This window comes from Cavia porcellus, unplaced genomic scaffold (genome assembly GCF_034190915.1).
Source record: "Cavia porcellus strain 051 isolate PalLab524CR breed Dunkin Hartley unplaced genomic scaffold, mCavPor4.1 scaffold_15, whole genome shotgun sequence".
In the NCBI taxonomy this organism is placed as follows: Eukaryota; Metazoa; Chordata; class Mammalia; order Rodentia; family Caviidae; genus Cavia; species Cavia porcellus.
This window is the reverse complement of record NW_026947498.1, coordinates 65,922,151-65,943,006: the sequence shown is the minus strand read 5'-3', so window position 1 is coordinate 65,943,006 and position 20,856 is coordinate 65,922,151. Positions and strand designations below refer to the sequence as shown.

General features: G+C 34.0%; 1 protein-coding gene across 2 annotated transcripts in view; it reads left to right on the top strand.

Moving 5' to 3' along the window:
- Positions 1-20,856, top strand: part of Gsk3b (glycogen synthase kinase 3 beta) — a 185,246-nt gene that overhangs the window by 86,758 nt on the left and 77,632 nt on the right. For both annotated transcript variants that reach the window (XM_063225026.1, XM_063225024.1), the window contains exon 3: positions 5,586-5,669. In XM_063225026.1, coding sequence (XP_063081096.1) covers positions 5,586-5,669 — 84 coding nt within the window. The remainder of the gene's footprint in view (positions 1-5,585; positions 5,670-20,856) is intronic.

Below are 20,856 nucleotides of genomic sequence, written 5' to 3'. Positions count from 1 at the left end.
GCAGTTTCTAGGGTCCTGAGCTTATTTTGAAGGTGTAGTCAACGGGATTTCTTGACAGATGGATTGTGACATCAGAGAATAAAAAGAATCGTCATTTGTAGGCTTTTGGTGTGGACAACTGGAGGGCAGGGAAGTTGCCAACAGTTGATGTGGGAAGGAGCAGGTTTAAGGGAGAGGAAGGATTTTGCTTATGACATGTCAAGTTGGCATTTCTCTAAAGATCTGGAGTTCAAAATCTGAGAATACACAACTGGTATAGATTAGATTAAAACTCTTGAGATAATAGAGTCTGCTAAAAAGGGAAGAGAATGGCTTCTTCAGTGTTTAGAACAGGAAGAACTGGCAAAGGACACTAAATTCAGCCAAAAAGGAAGGATAATAATAAACAACAACCAAATGTGTGCTCAAAAGAGTCATCTGCTTCTGTGGACATAGGCACGCTTTCTGTGATAGCCTGAGATTTTAGCTGGGTTTTATTCTACAGGTATGTAAGATGGTACCCTCTTCGCTAATTTTTTCCTAGATGGTGCCCAGAGAGAAAGTGGTATCTGGCCACCAAACACCGGGCTTCTGATTGGAGGAGATGGCTTTTGATCTCCTTCCCCAGGTGGAAGGAAGTATTCTGTTTTTGGCATCTTTAATTTCAGCTTGAGGGACTTACTGTAGTGTTTTTTTGTAAAACAGGTCTTCTGTTTTTGAATGTTCTCTTTTTCATTTGGTAGGTCATTTCTAAGTTGCTGCTTTCAATTTTTTCTTCTGACTTCAGATTGTTTGAATGTAATGGTCCTATCTGTAGATCTCTGTTACCCATAGTAGGCTTTCTGGGCTTTAAAAAGTTTTTTAGATTGATATTTTTCATCAGATTTGAGAAATTCTTAGGCATTATTTCTCCAAACACTTTTTCTCTTTTCCATCTTTCTGATAGTATGGTCATTTATATCTACATTACTGTATTTGATATTATCTCACAGGTTTGGGGGTCTTTATCCATTTTTCTGCAGTTTTCTCTCTGTTGAGTAATTTCTAGTTCCATATTTTCAAGGTCATTGATTTTTTTTTATGCTATCTGAAATATTTTCGTGAGCCCATATTGAATTTTTCAGTTTTGTTATTATACTTTTCAGTTCCTGGCTTTTTGCTTGCTTTAAAAATGGAAGGCTGAGGCAGGAAGATTCTAAGTTCAAGCGCAACTGGTGCAACATAGTGAGACTCTTTTTTTTCTTTTAAAGAGAAAAAAACAGGAAAAATCAAGCAAACAAACAACTAAAAATTAACAACAAAAGCAAAATAACAACAACAGCAAAAAAAAAAAACAACAGTGATACAGGATTTCAAAACAAAAAGAAGAATTAACAATGGTTGTTATACTGCATATTATTAGCCTCCAAGTAATTGCTCAGGCTACTAGATATGGACATGCAAGATTGACCAAACAGTATAATTACCCTTTAGGCAATTTCTTTCCCTTTTACTATAACTGTTGTTACTTTTAGATCTTATTTACTCTTTCAGTGTTTTAGGCTAGCAGGACAGTGCGGTGTTTATGCAACTCTGATTTGTTTCACTTACAAGTATGATTTCAAGTTGCATCCATTAACCTATAAAAGCCTTGAGTTTATCATTCTTTGTGGCTGAGTAGTATTCCATTATATAAAAATACTCATCTTTTTTATCCATTCTTCAGTTGATGGGCTTTTGGGTTATTTCCAATATTTTGCTATTACAAAGTGTGCTGCTGTAAACATGAGTGCACATTTATCTCTGTGGTATGATGTTTTCAGTTCTGGAAAAATACCCAGAAGGGAAATAGCTGGATCCAATGGTACCTCCTAATTTTTTGAGGAATCTCCATAGGGATTTCTGTAGTGGTTGAACTAGTCTATACTCCCACAAGCAATGAAAAAGAGTTTCTTTTTCTCCATAGCCCCTCCAGCATATATTATTATTGGTTAATTTCTTGATGTTAGCCATTCTTTCTAGAGTGAGGTGGAAACTCAGTGTCATTTTCAAATGACAAATGTATTGAACATTTTTTGTTTATTAACCATTTGTATTTCTTCATCTGAGAATTGCGTATTCATCTCAGATGCCCATTTTTGGATTGAATCTTTAAATTTTGGGGGGCCTGGTTTTTTAAAAAAATTCTTTATACATTCTAGAAAGAAGTCCTTTATCTGAGGACAGTTGGCAAAGATCTTTTCCTAGTATATGGGTTTTCTTTTCATTCTGTTGGTGACTTACTTCAATGTGCAAAAACTTCTTAATAAGACGAAATCCCTTTGAAGTACTTCTCATGCAGTTTGATATTTATTTATTTGGCCTACCACTATGTCTCGATTTCTACCTACTTTGTACAGTAGACTTAGTGTTTTTTTTATCTTAATATTTAGAGTTTTGATTCATTTTGACTTTAGTTTAATGCATGTCGATAGGCATGAATCTAATTTTTGGCGTGTAGAAAACCAGTTTTTCCAACACTACTTGTTAAAGAGGCTATCTTTCTTCCAGTGAACATATGTGGTCCCTTTGTCAAAGATAAGGTGGCTGAGTATGTTTGTAGTTGTGTCTGTATCTTCTCATCTGTTTCACTGATCCTCAGGTCTGCTTCTTTTTGCCAGTGTCGTGCTGCTTAAATGATATCAGCTTTGTGTAGTATAATGTCAAATCTGAAATTGTGATGCCTCCTCCCTTGCCTTTGTTGTCCAGGATTGCATTTTCTATTCTAGGTCTCTTAGGGATACATATGAATTTTAGAAATACTTTCTCTAGATCTGTAAGATATGCTGAGTTTATTTTGACCAAGATTGCATTAAATCTGTATAACAGTTTTGAAAGTATGGCCATTTTTAGTGTTAGTTCTGTCTATGAGCAAAGGATATCTTTCCATTTTCTGAATTCCTCTTCAATTTCAGTTCTCAGAGTACTGCAATTTTCAGTGTATAAATTTTTTACCTTGTTAGATTGATTCCTTAAGTATTTCTTTTTTTTGGATGTTATTATGAAGGGTGTGGTTTCCCTTATTTCTCTCTTAGTGAGTTTGTTGTTTGTGTACAGGAATGCTATTGACTTTTGAGTACTGACTTTGTACCCAGCTGTGCTGCTGAATTTGCTTATTAAGTCTAGAAGTCTGTTGGAGTTTTTGGGGTCTTCTATATAGAATATCATGTCATCTGTGAATAATGATAATTTAACTTATTAAAATACAAATTTAAAAAAGGGGTCAGGAATGTAACTCAGTGCAAACAATGGCCCTGGTTTCAGTCCTGAGCATCATAAAAAGAAAAGGCTTAACAATTCTTCATTAATGTTTCCTATTTTTGAGTCATTGTTATCATATTTTAATTTTAAATGTTGCACTTTTAATTCTTTGAGCTAAAAATGCTTGGTACTCTGTATTCTTTTATAAGGACCAATAGCTATAATTCACCCAGTCAATATCTGTTTATTACATTTTTTCTCACTTTTATATATTGGTCAACTTTTATGTTTCATAAATTATTTGGTATAACATTTTACATAATGTCATTTAGATTATGATTTTTAAAAGTCTTCTCAAAACAGTTGCATTAGCCTATTTTATTGTTTTTGTGAGTTGTTTAGTTGTAATCTGTAAATTCTTTCTCCACAACAGTTAGAAGCTCTTGAATTCTGTGTTAAATGTTTGGTTGTTTCATTTCTTAGCGTGGCTCATTGTGACTTTCAATGCGCACATCTTAGTGCAGTGATGGTGAACCTTATAGAGCCTCAGTGATAATACACAATTGTCTATGGCACATGTGACAACAGGTTCACCATTACTGCGTTAGTGGCTACACAGTTCTTGGTTAAGGTTTTCATCATTTTTAATGATTATTCTATATGTGAGTTAGAAGATATATCAAAATTCAGAGAGCTTTCAAGTAGGCCCTGCTTTTATATTCTCTGTGGGATTCTAAAGTTTCAACTGCATGTGTACATAGCCTGTCTGCCAGCCAGGGATGGGTGGGAAGTTTACTTTGCCCTTATTTTCCCCTTTTTTCTAGGATATCCTTCTTAATTTTGTGGATGTCCTGCCTCTCTGTCATTTTTCCCAAGCTGGACTGCAGCTTGGTAACAGCAGAAATATTGCACTTTGGTTTCCGAGTCAGATTTGCTATTTTTACTGCCAGTACAGCTGGCCATAAATTTTACTTTTTGCTTTCTGTTGTAAATGATGGTAGCCCCTGTGAAAGCATAATTTCTAATTTTCATAGTAATCTTGGTAAAACTATCTTCCTGAGTTGAGTGGTATAGGGGCATGATAGCATCTGCTGGCCTAGACATTTTAAAATGAGGAATTTAAGTATTTTTTTTTCTAAATGAGTAGAATATATAAACAAAAGATTAAGGGTACTTGAATATTTAGGTCCTCTTGGGCATCTTTTGACTAAAGGGGGTATGCAGTCTTCTACTACCTCTGTTCTCTAGCAGTTTAATAGCTCTCTGTCACCATGGCTAATGAGTCTGAAAAAAATTGTTCAATTTAACATAATTTTTGTATGTGAAAAGCAATCAACTTTATTAGTTATATATCATTAGAGGGATGAGTCTTGGTTTTTTGGCAGCTTTCTTGCCAGATTAGCTACCAAAATGTGAATTAGTAAAGTACAGAAATACTTCCAGAAATAGCTTCAATTTGGAGTGGAATGGAATTTGACAGTTTTGAAATTGGTAGTGTTTTCTCTGTTCTCCTTTCCAATCAAAACTTGAGTCTTGATATCAGTCAATGTCTATTAAAGCAGTCAGACTGTATCTGTAAGCAGTCAGACTGTATCTGTAATTCTGGTTTTGCTTCAGTTACGCATTTTATAACAAATAATTGATGTTTTGTAAAACAGTTTAAAATACTTCTGTATACATAGTCCTATCTCTGAAGGTAAGTTTAAAGGAACAGTCGCTTACTTCTGCTCCGTAATCTAAAAACTGGAGGCCACCTTACTCTGAAATACCTGGACTCATGCATTCTCATGGCCGGGCAGGCTGGGGGCTCTTAGTTCTAACCATAACACTTTTTTTTTTTCCTAAATCCTAGGTATATACTTCATGTTTTATAGCTCTTTGAATCATTATATCAACTAAAAACATGGGTTTTGGTCACTAGATGATATTTTGAGATTTCTGACAGCCTAAAATATTATTGGAACAAATACATGAAAAAATACATCTATAAGTGAAATTTTATGCTGCTAAATAATATTGTGCTGAGCAGTTATCTAGTATTTAGTGTTTTATTTTCAAAAAGAATGAGGCTAATTTTAAAACTTCGTAACAGAAAAAATGTTTTTGTGATTTACAGATCTTTATAGTCAAGTTTAAAACTTTTGTTAAATTGGTATTAAAGATTCTAAATATTCTTAATTTCTGTATTTATCCTACTGCTGCACAGAAACATACAGTTCATGACTAGAAACAGTTATGCAGATCAAAACTAGTCTATAAATCATACTTTTATATAGCATGCCCATATCCTGCTGTTTATAGTATTTAATATTATTCTACAGTCCTCTTGGCCATTATGATTAATAGCTATTATCCTTAAAAAATATTTTCCTGTGCTTCCTTTTCAGAACCGAGAGCTCCAGATCATGAGAAAGCTAGATCACTGTAACATAGTCCGATTACGTTACTTCTTCTACTCCAGTGGTGAGAAGGTAGGTTTGACAGAAAATGTGTACTGAATATTGTGATGGCTTGTTATTCTTCTGGAAATAACCCCCTTTCCTTTCCTGCAACAAGACAGTTCTGCTAATCAAATGGAAGAATTCATACCACAAGCCCCAGTATAGTTACTGAATAGCTTTTATGCCAGGAAATCCTTAAGGAGGAGATAAGGAGTGAGCTTCTGAGAATTTTCTTTTTTTGAAACATCTCTTTGGTTCTCAAGCAAATTTATGTAACAGTTCTTTTTATCCTGTGTGCTTGTGGAACCCTCTGAAAGTTCATTTGCTTATTGGAGAGAAGAACGTTTCACATCATTTGAAGTTGACTAATAGGGAAAAGGAAAGATGAAGACTTGTGTAGGACTAGAATGGGATTAAACTTGCTTCATAGGAAAGCAAATTGGTGTCTTGCCAGTGAAACAGTTGAAGTATTACAGAGCTTGTTATAGGTGGTTATTAGTTTGCGGATCACATTTAATTTTGTGAAAGTAAAGGATAGCAGAGTCTTCACACTGCGGATCCCCACACATCATCTTTTTTCCTTCTATTTTCTCTTCACAAGCATGAACTCCTGATGTACTTCTGGAGCTAGAGGAAAGAAAACAGGCAGCTCCTTGTGCCTGTCTGTGGTCTGCTGTATCTCTTTCAAGCCCTCATTATCTCTTCTTCCAGTTTCAGTGGTGTGTGTGGGGGGGGGGTGTTCTTGCTTTCTTTCTTGATTTGGGGTGAAGGAACAAGGCAAATTACTTGGTTGCTTTTGGTAAAATTAATACGACCTTCAAAAATTTACTTCGTGTATTGGATTTCAGATTTCATGCAGATAATATCTAATATTTTTGGATCTATAACACCTCTTGGTTTCTAGCCCAGTCCTTTTTCACTCCACATAAATTTTCTAGTGTAATAGTCTTTAATCATTTTATTGAACTTTATTTAGATTTTCTAAAGAATCTGTCCCCCACAACAATTCATGTAACATTGGAGGATATCTGTTTGGTTAAGCAAGATGCTAATGTCCATGCTTACATATCTAATTATGGTGTATATACTTGCGTGGTTTAGCCAGTATGTTTTAACAGCTACAGTGAGCAAATTGGTCCTTTATTGACACTTGTTGGTCAGTTGCTTTTCTATTTGGAAAACATGCATAATGAAGCATAGTATTCTTCCACTGGGCCTCAGAAGAAATGATACAATCTTCCCAGTCTCCATACACTCTTTCATACAGGTAACTGTCAAAAGAACAGTGTTTGTATAAGGAGTAAATTCAGTTTGCCATCCTTGCTATTTAAAATTTCTTATACAAGTAGAAGAGAGAGCTTTTACTAAGCAATTTATGATGGATGAACCACAAAATATTTTTACTTAAAAGGTTACTTAAAATTTTTTTCTTAAAGAAAATTATTAATGGATTTAAATAAAAAGAGCCAGTAAAGGCATAAATATGATTTTTATACTATCCCCTTCAAAATCCTAATGAACTACAATTAGTGAGCTACAATTTAGGAACATCTGCTGATCTTACATCCCTGCTCTGCCAAATAATAAAATATGGAAAAATCAGTATTCTACAAAATAACTGAAATACACAAAATTCTAAATCTAAACCTTCCAAAACACTCAAAAAACTTTTTGAAAACAGTAACAGAGGCAGACAGACAAGCAAGTTCTAGAAGGAAAATTACTTATTTTGGACTAAGTCCGAGGTACTAGAGTTGATTGAGTAATCTGGAGCCTACTGCCTATAAGATGCTCAGATAAAAGTGACATACAGGGGGGCTGAGGATTTAGCTCAGCAGCATAAGCACCTGCCTTGCAAGCAGGCGGTCGTGAGTTCGATCCTCGGTACTGATAAAAAAAAAAAAAAAGAGTGACATACAGTAGTTCCCAACTCCATTTTTTTTACCCTGATTTAATTTGTTCTTCTACTAGTTAAACCAGCTATCATTTTCCCTGGTCACAAACGAAAACCCTAGTTGTAAAGAGGAAATCTTTTTTTTTTTTTTTTTAATTTTATTTAAGAGGAAAAAGAGAAAAACACAAAACAAAACAAAGCGGTGTAAGGGTACACGTAATACAGAACTACAAAAAAAAAAAAAAAACAACAGTAAGAAATCACATGTTAATAGATTACATATTATCATCTTGAAAATAGTTGCTCAAATCACAGTATCAAAGAATACAAAGTGGACATTCAATCAGGGAGACTGCAAACAGCTGTGTTCAATGATCCAAAAACATTAATATAGTCAGCTATTTAACACCCCTAAACACACTTGCTGTTATATCCGTTAGAGCTCTTTTTTTCCCCTCTCTTTTTTACAACAAAATTTACACATTTTGGATTTTATTACTCCTTAGTTCTTATTACTTTTTTGGGGGGGGAGAGAATACAGTCAAATATGGCAAAACAAAGCTGTCAGTCAAAACCAAGGATAGACATAGCACATGGTGTAGAACAGAGTACAAGGTTATCAACAATGGTTATCAACGTTGTCTCTTGTTTCCTTAAAAAGAATTGTCTATCTCATTAGATATTATAAAGTTGGACAAAACAGTAGAGAACAAGACCAATAAAACTTAGGCAGTGTAAACATTACAGGACTTCCAAAGGAGACAACAGTCAAACCAGAATGGGCATCTTAGTGAATCTTATTGCCTTCAAAGTAGTTGCCCATACCCTCAAACTTGATACTATCATACAGAATGGAACAGAGTCTAATCAGTCAAAACAAGATCGTGGGAGTATTACAGGACTTCAAAACAAGTTAATAGGAAATCAAAAAGAGTTACTATTATATGTCAAAGCATGACTGTTTCAGCAACCTAGTACTTCACCACCAAATAACCCGACTTAATAGTAGTTACCATAGTGTCTGTCTTTTTCCTTGAAATATTTGGATAAAACTTCATATACTATAGCTTCAAATATTTCCATATCAAGAAGCCCAGAATAAAGCCTTTCTAATTAATGAGTGAAAACGTTATAAGGCCTCAAGGCCACATAATAGGGAATCATGATTACCACATATTTTTATATATTTGAATCATTACTTACATTAGGGAAACTATTCGGTATTCACACATGAGAGATTGGTTTATTTCACTTATGAGTATGGTCTCAAGCTGCGCCCATTTATTGATAAATATGTCAATGTGATCCTTCTTTATAGCTGAATAATACTCCATTGTATAGAAATACCACAACTTTTACCCTCAAACTTGATACTATCATACAGAATGGAACAGAGTCTAATCAGTCAAAACAAGATCGTGGGAGTATTACAGGACTTCAAAACAAGTTAATAGGAAATCAAAAAAAGTTGCTATTATATATCCTGCTAATTTTTAAAATTTTTCCCCTTAATTAAAACAAACAAGAAATAACTAAATAATTTTTTTAAAGAATAAGGGAGAGATTGAGATAAAACAGGACATAACAATATAACAATACAGGTCAAAGCATGACTGTTTCAGCAACCTAGTGCTTCATCACCAAATAATCTGACTTAATAGTAGTTACCATAGTGTCTGTCTTTTTCCTTGAAATATTTGAATAAAACTTCATATACTATAGCTTCAAATATTTCCATATCAAGAAGCCCAGAATAAAGCCTTTCCAATTAATAAGTGAAAACTTTATAAGGCTTCAAGGCCACATAATGGGGAATCATGATTACCACATATTTTTATATATTTGAATCATTACTTACATTAGGGAAACTATTCGGTATTCACACATGGGAGATTGGTTTATTTCACTTATGAGTATGGTCTCAAGCTGTGCCCATTTATTGATAAATATCTCAATGTGATCCTTCTTTATAGCTGAATAATACTCCATTGTATAGAAATACCACAACTTTTTTATCCATTCCTCAGTGGATGGACACTTGGGTTGTTTCCAAGATCTGGTGATTACAAATTGTGCTGCTATAAACATAGGTGCACATATATCTCTGTGGTATGATGCTTTCAGTTCTTCTGGGAATATGCCTAGAAGTGGAATAGCTGGAATAAATGGGATTTCCAATCCCAACTTTTTGAGAAATCTCCAGACAGATCTCCACAAAGGCTGTACCAGTCTACACTCCCACCAACAGTACAGGAGAGTTCTTTTTTCCCCACAGCCTCTCCAGCATTTGTTGTTGTTGGTTTTCTTGATCCTGGCCATTCTTTCAGGAGTGAGATGGTATCTCAATGTGGTTTTAATTTGCATTTCTCTAATGACCAATGATGATGAGCATTTTTTCATGTATTTATTTGCCATTTGCATTTCTTCATCTGAGAATTGCGTATTCATCTCAGATGCCCATTTTTGGATTGGATCTTTGAATTTTGGAGGTCCTGAGTTTTTTTTAATTCTTTATATGTTTTAGACAAGAGTCCCTTGTCTGAGAGAGAGTTCACTAAAATCTTTTCCCAGTTTGTGGGTTTTCTTTTCACTATGCTGGAGATTTCTTTTGACCTGCAGAAACTTTTTAATAAGAAGTAGTCCCAGTTATTGATTCTGGGAAGTATTTCCTGTGCGGTTTGAGTCCTGTTCATGAATTCTTTACCTACTCCTATGTCTCCAAGGTTTCTACCCAATTTGTCTTCCAATAGATTTAGTGTTTCTGTTTTAATATTCAGATCTTTGACCCATTTAGATTTTAATTTAGTACATGGTGATAGACATGGGTCTAGCTTTAGTTTTCGGCAAATGGAGAGCCAGTTTTTCCAGCACCATTTATTAAAGACCTGTCGTTCTTCCAATGAACCTGCTTGGCTCCTTTATCAAAGATAAGGTGGTTGAGTGTGTTTGTAGTTGTGGTTGTATCTTCTAATCTATTCCATTGATCTTCGGTTTTGTTTTGATTCCAATACCATGTTGATTTTACTACTGTTGCTTTGTAGTATAATTTCAAGTCAGGGATTGTGATGCCTCCTGCTTTGTCTTTGCTGCTTAGAATTGCCTTTGCGATTCTAGGTCTCTTCTGGTTCCAGATGAAATTTAGGAGTGATTTCTCTAGATCTATAAGGTATGTTGATGGTATTTCTATTGGGATTGCATGGAATCTGTATAACAGTTTTGGAAGAATGGCCATCTTCACAATGTTTGTTCTTCCTATCCATGAGCAAGGGATGTCTTTCCATTTTCTGAGATCATCTTCAATTTCCTTTTTCAGTGTATTATAATTTTCACTGTATAAGTCTTTCACTTCTTTCGTAAGAGTAATTCCTAAATATTTCATTTTTTTGCTTGCTAATGTGAATAGTCCAGTTTCTCTTATTTCTGGAGGAAATCTTTAATAGGTACAGTAAAAAGATCATCCAAACAGACAACATAGCATTCAGCCTAGCTATGATTAATGAAAATATTTGCCTGATATTACAGCAGTCCTATTCTACCTCCATCAGAGCTGAAAAGTGCTTACAGATAAAAAAAAAAAAATGATAATGGTAGTTTAGCTACAATTCTACAATGAAGAACAACAACAGGAGAACAGGTTAGGATTTTGTGGAGTAAAACAAAGTATTACATAACTACATATTATGAGGCAACAGGGAAAAGTTTAGTAATGCTGTAGTTTATTATGTCTGTACCTATGTGAGCATGGACACATAAGACGTGTTTCTACACATCTTAATGTGTAGAAAATCAAAATCAAAGGTCAATATAGTAACTAACATTGAAGAAATTTTTATTTTTAAAAATTTTCGCAAAAGAAGAGTAATAAAGACCCAGAGAGGAAGCATCGCCAAGAAAGAATGAGGAAGAGGCAAACTAAATAGGGATCTATAAAAATTTAGACAGGATTAGAGGTCCGAAAAAAGAGAGGTAGACATCACAAAAGAGGCACAGAGACTCAGAGTAGAGAAAGGGAGGAGAGCACAGGTAGAAGAGACAGAGAGAGGCAAGACACAATTACAGAGGGCAAAGAAATTGAGGAGGAGGATGACAGAGATTACTTGAAAGAGACAGCTTGAAGAACTACAGAAGCCCAGAGCCTAGAGTGACATGAGCAGAAACCAAGAAAGGAGGACAGTATCTGAAAAGAAAGGAGAGTAAAGCGCTAGAGAAAGACTAATGACAATGACAGGGAAAAAAATCAACAAGGCTGTAGAGAAAAAAGGATTTTTAAATTTTCCATACACATTTGAGGTCATCTATTCAGAAACCTAATCAAGCCCTTCATCTCTATAATCTTGAAACACAATTCTTGTTTTTTCTCATCTTCACAGTGATCTGAAGTTATCCCCTGTCTTCTCATAGCCTCGTTCAGGCTCATGTTCTCAGCACTGATCTCCTTCCCAAGCTCTCCCCTGTGTTCTCTGTAACCCAAATAAACTTTCTGATGACTCTTAGTGTAGTGGAGAGTTCTTTTTACCTCTTTCACCCTAGACAAAACCTGGATCTCATCCAAAGGCACTGGTTTCTTTGTAGCCCTCTCAAACAAATAACTACTCTTAAGCCCTCAGCAAATTCTAGGAACAGAAGGCAGTGCTATCAGACTGTTGGTTTTTCACGTCTCGGCCTCAAACAATGTCTAGTTTTTTCCCTCTCCAAATTTCACATGGCTACACACTCTGTCTTCCCCAGCTTGTCAATATCTGATTACCTAAAGACTTGCCCTATTTGAGTCATATAAGTGTCTGCTAAGTATCTCCACTTGCATGTCTCAGATCTCATCTCAAATTAATACTATTTTATAAAATGTGTGTGTGTGTGTGTGTGTGTGTGTGCGTGTACAGAATACTTCTGATCAAAAAATACCTACCAAACATAGGATGACTACATTCAAAAATAAACTATCTTAAGAATTTGTAAGAATTTCATAGACATTTAGATCCGAGTAGAAATCTAAAGCTGGGGAGTCAGAGCTAAACTCTAGAGATAAACTCATCTTCTTAACAGTTCAACAGTGGGTGTTAGAATGGAGACAGAAATGGTCTTTTTGGTTGCTGTAAGGTTAGGGGACGTATTAAACTTGTGTATATCTATATAGTTTTAGAATACTTTGCTTTTTAAAAGCATTTTATTAGTACATATTTGTAATTCATGCAGTTTACAGACAACTTGAAGAATGGTTACATATTACAGCTTCTTCTAATCACCTTCCCTTTCTTCCCCCCCTCCTCCTCTGGTTCAAAACTTTGGTTTTTTGGATAAAGATCATTATTTCTAGCAGTGTATCCTGCTTCTTCCACCGTCTTCTGTTCTGTTTTATTTAATTTTTAATTGAGCTACCCAAAACTAAAAGATGTCTGTTATTTTCTTTGGAAATTTCATAATGCATAAGTTTTGAAATATATAAGATAATAGAAAGCAGGTTTCTTTTTTTCTAAACAGGTTCACTGTCTTTTCTTGTTAATATCTGTTAATGACTTTTCTCTATCTGTAAAAATATTTAAGGTAAATAGGGAACCTATAAGCACTGGCAAGAAAATCATTCTTTGAGGTAATCATGTAAAAGTCAGTTATCTGTAACCATTAAGTAAGGGGTAAGGACTGTGCTGGGGGACTTCCCACCAAATCAGATTCAGATGAGGAAGCCAGATGAGGAACCTAGCATTCAAAGGTCTAGTATTCCTCCCTTTTTGAACTTTAACTTCATAAGAGTTTTAAAATAGAACCTGAGAAAGCTATATAAATTTAAATAAGCAATCAACAGAAAATGTCTAGGGCAGTGGTGGCAAACTTATGGCATGCCTATTGCAGTGGGCTCTTCGTTATCATTGAAAGCTCTAAAAGGTGTACTGTCAGCTCTAAAAGGTTCACCATCACTGGTTTAGGAACTAGGCGTGGAAGCATTACTAATAAATCTACAAGTGGATATAATCAGTGGCTCATTGAACAAATAATTCTGACCTTCACTTTCCTTCCTCTGGGGGCACTGTGATACCTAGTATCCAATAACAAAAAGGATGTAAGGATGCAAAATTCCATACGTGTGCTGTGAAGATAACAAATGCTCCGTAATTTTATTTGCAAGGGACAAGGTAAAATAAAGACATGCAAAACAGATATGATTATAAACAGTAATAGGTAGTTTGTTGGGTTAAAAAAATCGCATGAATGAAATGACACTTAGTAAACATTAATTTGCTTTCATAAAATTGTGTTTAATAATAGCAAATATATACTGTACTTGCTATGCATCATTACTGATCTGAGTCTTTTTTCATTACTTAAATAACTCAATTAAACTTCATAGCACCCCTATGTAAAAGATGGATACAGTTATTTTTGCCATTTAATGGAAGAAAAAGCTGAGACAGTAGCATTTGAATAAGTTGCCACAGATTCAGAAAGCTACCGAATTGCAAGATTAAAAGTCAACCCTAAGAAGTTTGCCTCCTGAGTTTGTGGAATATGCTATACTATTTAGCACAGAATGTGGATTTCTCCAGAAGCAGTTCACTAGAAACTTAACATTGAAATACATATGTATATACTAGCAAAAAGAGAAACTTTTTAGAGATGGAGAAAAAGGAATCCAGGGGAGAGGCCGAGGAAGTGGTAAAGAGATCAAAATGGTCAAGCTATTGTATTATATACATGTGCTGGTTCCCTCAAAAAAGCATAATCATCATATATTGTGAACGTCTACTAATAAAATAACAATATCTTAGTAATGATTGAACAAGCAGAGACTATAATATTAATAGCTATAGTAACACTGTAATAGTGATGGTAGCTGAAACTTACGTGATACTTTATACTAGGCATTAATTATATGCATTTAATCTTCACAGTGTCATATGGCAAGGTTAACAAAGAGAAGTTACATGATCTGCCCATAGGTGATTTATACCAGTGTCTTAAACTTTAGTCTGCAGGTCTGTGACCTTCCTCAAATGAAGGTTGTGCATTTTCTTGTGGGAGCTAACTTTTATTTTGAAAGAGAACTTTTAGAAGATGAAGAAAAATTGACTCACTTATACAAAGGCAAAAAAATATAGCTATGTGAATACTTAAAATAGATCTTTTAATATTTTTATTTTCTCTTTTCCTCCTCAGAGTAAGTGGTGTGGCTCAGATTAGAGACCAGGCAGTCTAGCTCTATTTACTTTGTATTTTTCTGTTTTTTTTTTTTTGTTTTTTTTTTTGTTTTTTTTTTTCATTTACTACTGAAATTCTTAGTTGAATGGTTAGATCTTAGTTTTGTTTTTTTTCAATACTTAGCCCAATGCCTGGTTCATAAGCATTTAAAATTGATTATCAAAGTGAGTTACTGAATAATCATAAGTATTTAAAATTGATTATTAAAGTGAGTTACTAAGGCCTTTTAGGTGTTTTCAGAAAACCAAGAGATAGAGTAGGGCTTAATATAGATATTAATATTTTTTTGAAGTTAAGACTTATTATAAACTATTTCTGCATGAAAATTATATTATAAAAGGAATTATATTCTTAATTTTATTTTTATTTTCATTAGTATTGTATGAAAATTTATAACATTTCATGTACAAATATAAATAATTTTATTCTTTTTGCAGTGGGTACATCTTTTAAAAATTTGGCAAAATGTGTGTAACAGTTTGCTGTTTTAGTAATTTTTAAATGTACAGTCCAGGAACATTAAGTTCACTATGTTGTACAACTGCCAGCATTATTTTGAGGCCTTTTTTATTTTTATTATAAAAGTGGAACTAGGTTTTGTCCAGTATAATTTCTGTGACAATTGAGATGAACAGATGATTTTATTTCCTTCATTTTATATATAGTGACACGGAGTATCAAACCCATAGATAATGTGTGACTATATATATTCCAGCCTCTTGTATTTTCTGTTTGAGGACAGTATCTTGCTAAGCTGTTCATGTAGTATTTTAACTTTTAATCCTCCTGTTTTAGCCTCCCAATGTGCAAGGATTACAAGCATATGCTACCATGCCTGGTTTACTTCATTTTTTTAATGATGACATGTTATATTGATTTTCTTTTTTATAAAGCATATTGTTATGTACTTTTATTTTCTTACAGCATCTTTGTCTGATTTGGTATCAGGATAATACTAACCTTAACTGACTAAAAAGTACTTTTGCTCCTTCTCTTCCTCTCTCCTTTCTTTTTTTGAGATGGACCATCACTATGTTGTTCAGGCTTGTGTCAAACTCTTGGGTCCAGCCATTTCTCCTGTGTTAGCCTCCTGAGTAGCTGACACTACAGGGTATAATGCCTGTCTTCCTTTTTTGTTTTAAGAAAACAGTTGTAAATTGTTGTTAATTTCTTTTTTAAATGTTTGGTAAAACTTAACAGTGGAGCCATCAGGTCCTGGACTTTGCTTTGTTGGTACGTTTTTGATTATTGACTATTTCATCTTGAATAATATTTGTCCTTATAGAAATGTGTCCAGATTATAATGTAGATTATGTAATATATTAGCATAGTAGTTTGTAAAATGCATACTTTTATAAAATAAAAAGGAGTAATGTCCTTTCATTTTTGCTGATTTAGAGGTCTTTTCTAATTTGTCAGTCTAAAAATGTGTCAATTTTATCCATTGAAACAAAACTCAACTGCTGATTTTGTTGATTCTCTGTATTTTGTACCTCTGCTTAAATATTTTTATTATCTCGCTCTTCCTGATGGCTTTTAAAGCTTAGTTTTTTCCTTTTCTAGATTCATCTTAAATATTCTCTAACTTTTATTAAGACTGAACTGTTTTATTTGATCTATGACTTACTGGGTCTAAAGAGAGTTAATTTCTATACAGTTGTGAATTCTCTAGTCTTCTTTATGTAGCTGATAGTTAATTTTTATTGCGATCTGTTTTATTCGTGGTCTGATGAAGTACAATATCCAGTCCCCGAACTACAACAAAGGAGGATTTTGGCTCCAAGGTAGTGTGATATGGCATGGTGGACTTCATGGCAGACAAAGTAGAAAGCTAAAAGAGCAACTGGAAAGGAAGATATAACCTTCCCACTGCCCACTTTTTAACTGCTAGTTAGCTATAATGCCCATACAATCCAGTCGACTCTCGAAGGTGCTGCCTGTGATCAATGAAAATTTAGGAGGACATCTAGATAGAAACCATATATAGCCAGAGAACATTCTTCCTATGATTTCAGACTTTTTAAGTTTACTGACAAAATCCAACATTCATTCATGATAAAAGTCATAAAGAAAATAGACATGGAAGGACCTTATCTCAATCTGATTAAAGCCGTTTACAACAAATCTACTGCTAACATATTAAATAAGAGAAAAAGCAGAAAGCTTTCTATCTAAAATCAGGGAAAAGACAAGGCTGTCCACTATACCTGACCTTGACCACTCGTATTGATTGTAGCACTCGAAACCTTAGTCAGAGCAATTAGGCAAGACAAATAAATAAGAGATGCAGACATAATCCTTTATATAGAAGATCCCCAAAATTCCAACAAGACTCCTAAATTAATAACCAAATACAGCAATGTAGCTGGACATAAAATCAACATAAAAATTTGTGGTATTGTTGTATACCAGTAATGAACTTACTGTGTAAAACACAGAAAAACAATACCATTCACAGTAACATCAAGAAAAATTAAATACATAGGAATTAACCTAAGTAGTCAAAGGCCTTTGTAGCATTCTTCTACAGTACTCTGGAAAAGCAGCTCAAATAATACAGCAGAAAAATGGAAAGACAATATGTGTTCCTGGATAGGCAGAAACAGTTGTCAAAATGCCTGCACTTCAAAAACTGATACACAAATTTCATGCATATCACCAGCATTTCTCACAAAACTAGAGAAAACAGTCCTAAACTTAATATGAAACCAGAAGAAATGCAGAGCAACAAAAGCAATCCTGAGCAATGAGAGCAAAACAGTAGGCATCACAATCTTAGATGTCAAGTTATATTACAAAGTTATAGTGATAAAAGGCAGCATGGTACTGTGACAAAACAGATACGTGAATCAGTAAGACACAATGAGGAGACAGAAAAAAACCCAGGCACATTCAGCTATCTGATCTTTCACAAAGCAACCAAAAACATACTGAAGGAAAGATAGACTCTTTAATAAATGGTGCTGGTAAAACTGACTATCCACATGCCAGCAGTTGAATCTAGACTCATATCTCTCACCATGCTCTAAAATAAAAAAGATTCAAAGATCTAAATACTAAAATGGAAATAATCTTCTGAATGATAAAATCAGTAAAACCCTTGAAGCCATAGGCATAGTCAAGGGCTTTCTGATCAGAACCTCAAATGCACAAGAAATAACAACAAGAATCAACAAATGAGACTATTGTCAGTTCAGAATCTTCTGCACAACAAAGATAACTCAATAAAATGAGAGACAACCTACAGAGTGGGGGGAAAATTGCCCACTATTCCTTGGACAGAGGACTAATATATGAAATATATAAAGAACTCAAAAAAATTAGAACTCCTTAAATAAAAGGCACAATCAAAAAATGAGTGACTGAAATGAACAGACACTTTGCAGATGAAGTATTACAAATGGCCAGTAAATACATGAAAAACTGTTATCATCTGGTTATTAGGGAAATGCAAGTTAAAATAACACTGAAATTTTCTCTTAATGCAGAAGAAGTGGCTACCATCAGAAAATCAAGTAACAAAATAAAAAGAAATCATATAACAAGTGCTGGAGAGGCATTGGGGAAAAAGGCATCTCCATTGTTTGTAGGAATATAATCTATTACAACTACTGTGGAAATTAGTATGGAGAGTCTCAAAAAACTAAAAATAGAAATTCCACTTAAACCCAGCTAAGCCCTTCTTCTAGTTATCTTCCCAAAAAGTTAAAGATACTATATTACTCATTTATGGCTGTACAACTCATTATAGCTAAATCTTGGAAGCTGCCTAAATGTTCTTCAACAGACGAATGGATGAAGAATATGTATTTATACACACTAGAGTGCTATTTTGGCTTTTAAAAGGATGAGTCTGAGTTCAATTTGTAAGAAAATGGATGCACCTTGAGACCATAATGTTAAGTTAAATCAAACATACAAGCTTAAATATTGCATGTCTTCTCATATCAGAGGACCAAAGTATAAATAAGTTAAGAGCTAGATAAATAATAGAAAAAAGGAGGATAGCTCTTTTGAGAATGGGAAGGGAAGCGGATAAAGTAAGAATTCAGATGTGTCATACATGCACCAGCTCCCCACAATAAATGTAATCATCATACACTATAAACGTGAACTAATAAAAGTGAAAGCAAAAATAAAATTGGGGGGGGGGGATTGTTTTCTTGACACACAATCTTTTGTGGGTCATACCCAGTGCATGTTAGAGGAATATGTTTCTTGTTTTAGTATGAGTGTAGTTTATATATCAGTAATGGTTCAGTTGGTCTTTATAATGTTGTCTGAGTCCTTTATTTCTTTATTGGTCTTCTATCTTGATATTTTACCTATTATTGAAAGTGTCGTATTAAAGTTTCCAGCTTTCGCAGAAACGATTTGTCCTTTTGGTTTTGTCAGTGTTTGCCTTAATGATTTGGGACTCTGTTCTTCGGTGCATATATGCTACATCTTGATTCTTTTATCAATACTTTGTGTTTTGGAGGCCTTTTATGTCTTTTTTCGTACTACTCTGGCTAGCAACGGATGTTGACTAGAAGAAATTAAGGCACAATTCTTAGTGTTTGTTCTCAATTTTAAGGGAAAGCTAGATTTTTATCTTTATGATGATAGCTTCTAATCTTTCACAGATTTCATTTATCACTTGGGACAGTTACCTTATATTCCTAGTTTGTTGAAGCCATGTTTTTATAATGAAATGGTATTTGTGAAGTTATTTTTCTGTGACTGTTGAGATAATTATGATATTTTTGTCATTTATTCTTTATTAGTATGATATGTTACAAAGTGTAATTTTTCCTTATCCATATGAAACGTGCTCCAAGAGTCCTAATAGATGCCTAAGACTGTAGTTTCAAACCAAGCTATTCTTTTTTCAATGTTTACATACCTATGAAAAGTTTAGTTTACAAATTACAGTAAGATAATTAACAGTACAAATAAAATTTAAGTTATAACAATATAAATAAAAAGTTACGTGAATTTCTTTCCTGTTCTGCCTTATACTTCCTCCCTCCCTCCTTCTCTCTTAAAATCTTTTTGTACTCCTCTTCTTGTGATGATAGTAAATGATTGGTAAATCATCTTCTTGTGATGATAGTTTCTGTGAGATATAATACATTGTTTACATGAGATAAAATGAGGTCAATGATGTAGACATTGTAACATAACCCTTTTACACAAGTACTATAACAATAGTACCTTGGTTCACAAATGTTTCTGTTTGCAAACAATTTGGTTCACAAAAATATTTAGCAGATTTTGCTTCCATTGGCAAACTCCACATCGAGGGACAGATGTGACTACAATCAAGTTCCTCAAATTATGTAAATAAACCGTAGTACCACTGTACTTGGATAGTTAACTTGATCTCTGAGACAATTACTAGTTGACTAATGGTCAGGTGTAGTATGTTGCTTAGACATTGTGGACAAAGACAAAGAGATGATTCATATCCTGAGTGCGATAGAGTGAGATTTCATCCTGTGACACTTTCTTAGAATTGAGAATAATTCTCAATTTAGAAGTTATTTTTTATGTAACATTTTCAGCTGCTTTTGACTATAACCATGGAAAGTGTTAACTAAGATAAGGAAGGACTACTGTAAACTGGTTTTTGACTGTTAAAGCTACATTTCTCTGATTAATTTTACTTTGTCATGATGTATAATCATGTTTATCTGTTGCCAGATAGCTTTCCAGTGAAACCATCTAAACATACTTAGGTACATTTTATGAGAAGTTTTAAATTATTAATTCAATTTCTTTGCTTATAATCAGTTTATTTAAATTCTGTTTCTTCTTTCATTCATTTATCTAAGGTATCTTATTTGTTGGTATACAATTGTTTTTCCCTAAAATTTCTATAACATCAGTTTTACCCTTTAAGCCAGTTGGAGTTGAGACTCGCAGGGCCTACTATGTCTGGAGTTACAGTCTGTCTGTCTTGTGGGATTTGGGTGAAGATAGGGAAACAGTTCTCTTGCTCCAAGAGTATAAACTGCATCTGCAGAGTATTTAAGAAAGGGTAACAGCCACTTATTTTTTCTGGGATTCCACCACAACCCTAGATTGGAAGCTGTGGTGATCCTGGTTTTTCTGGCTAACCTGGAGCTTCCTTAGCATGGAGATATGGCA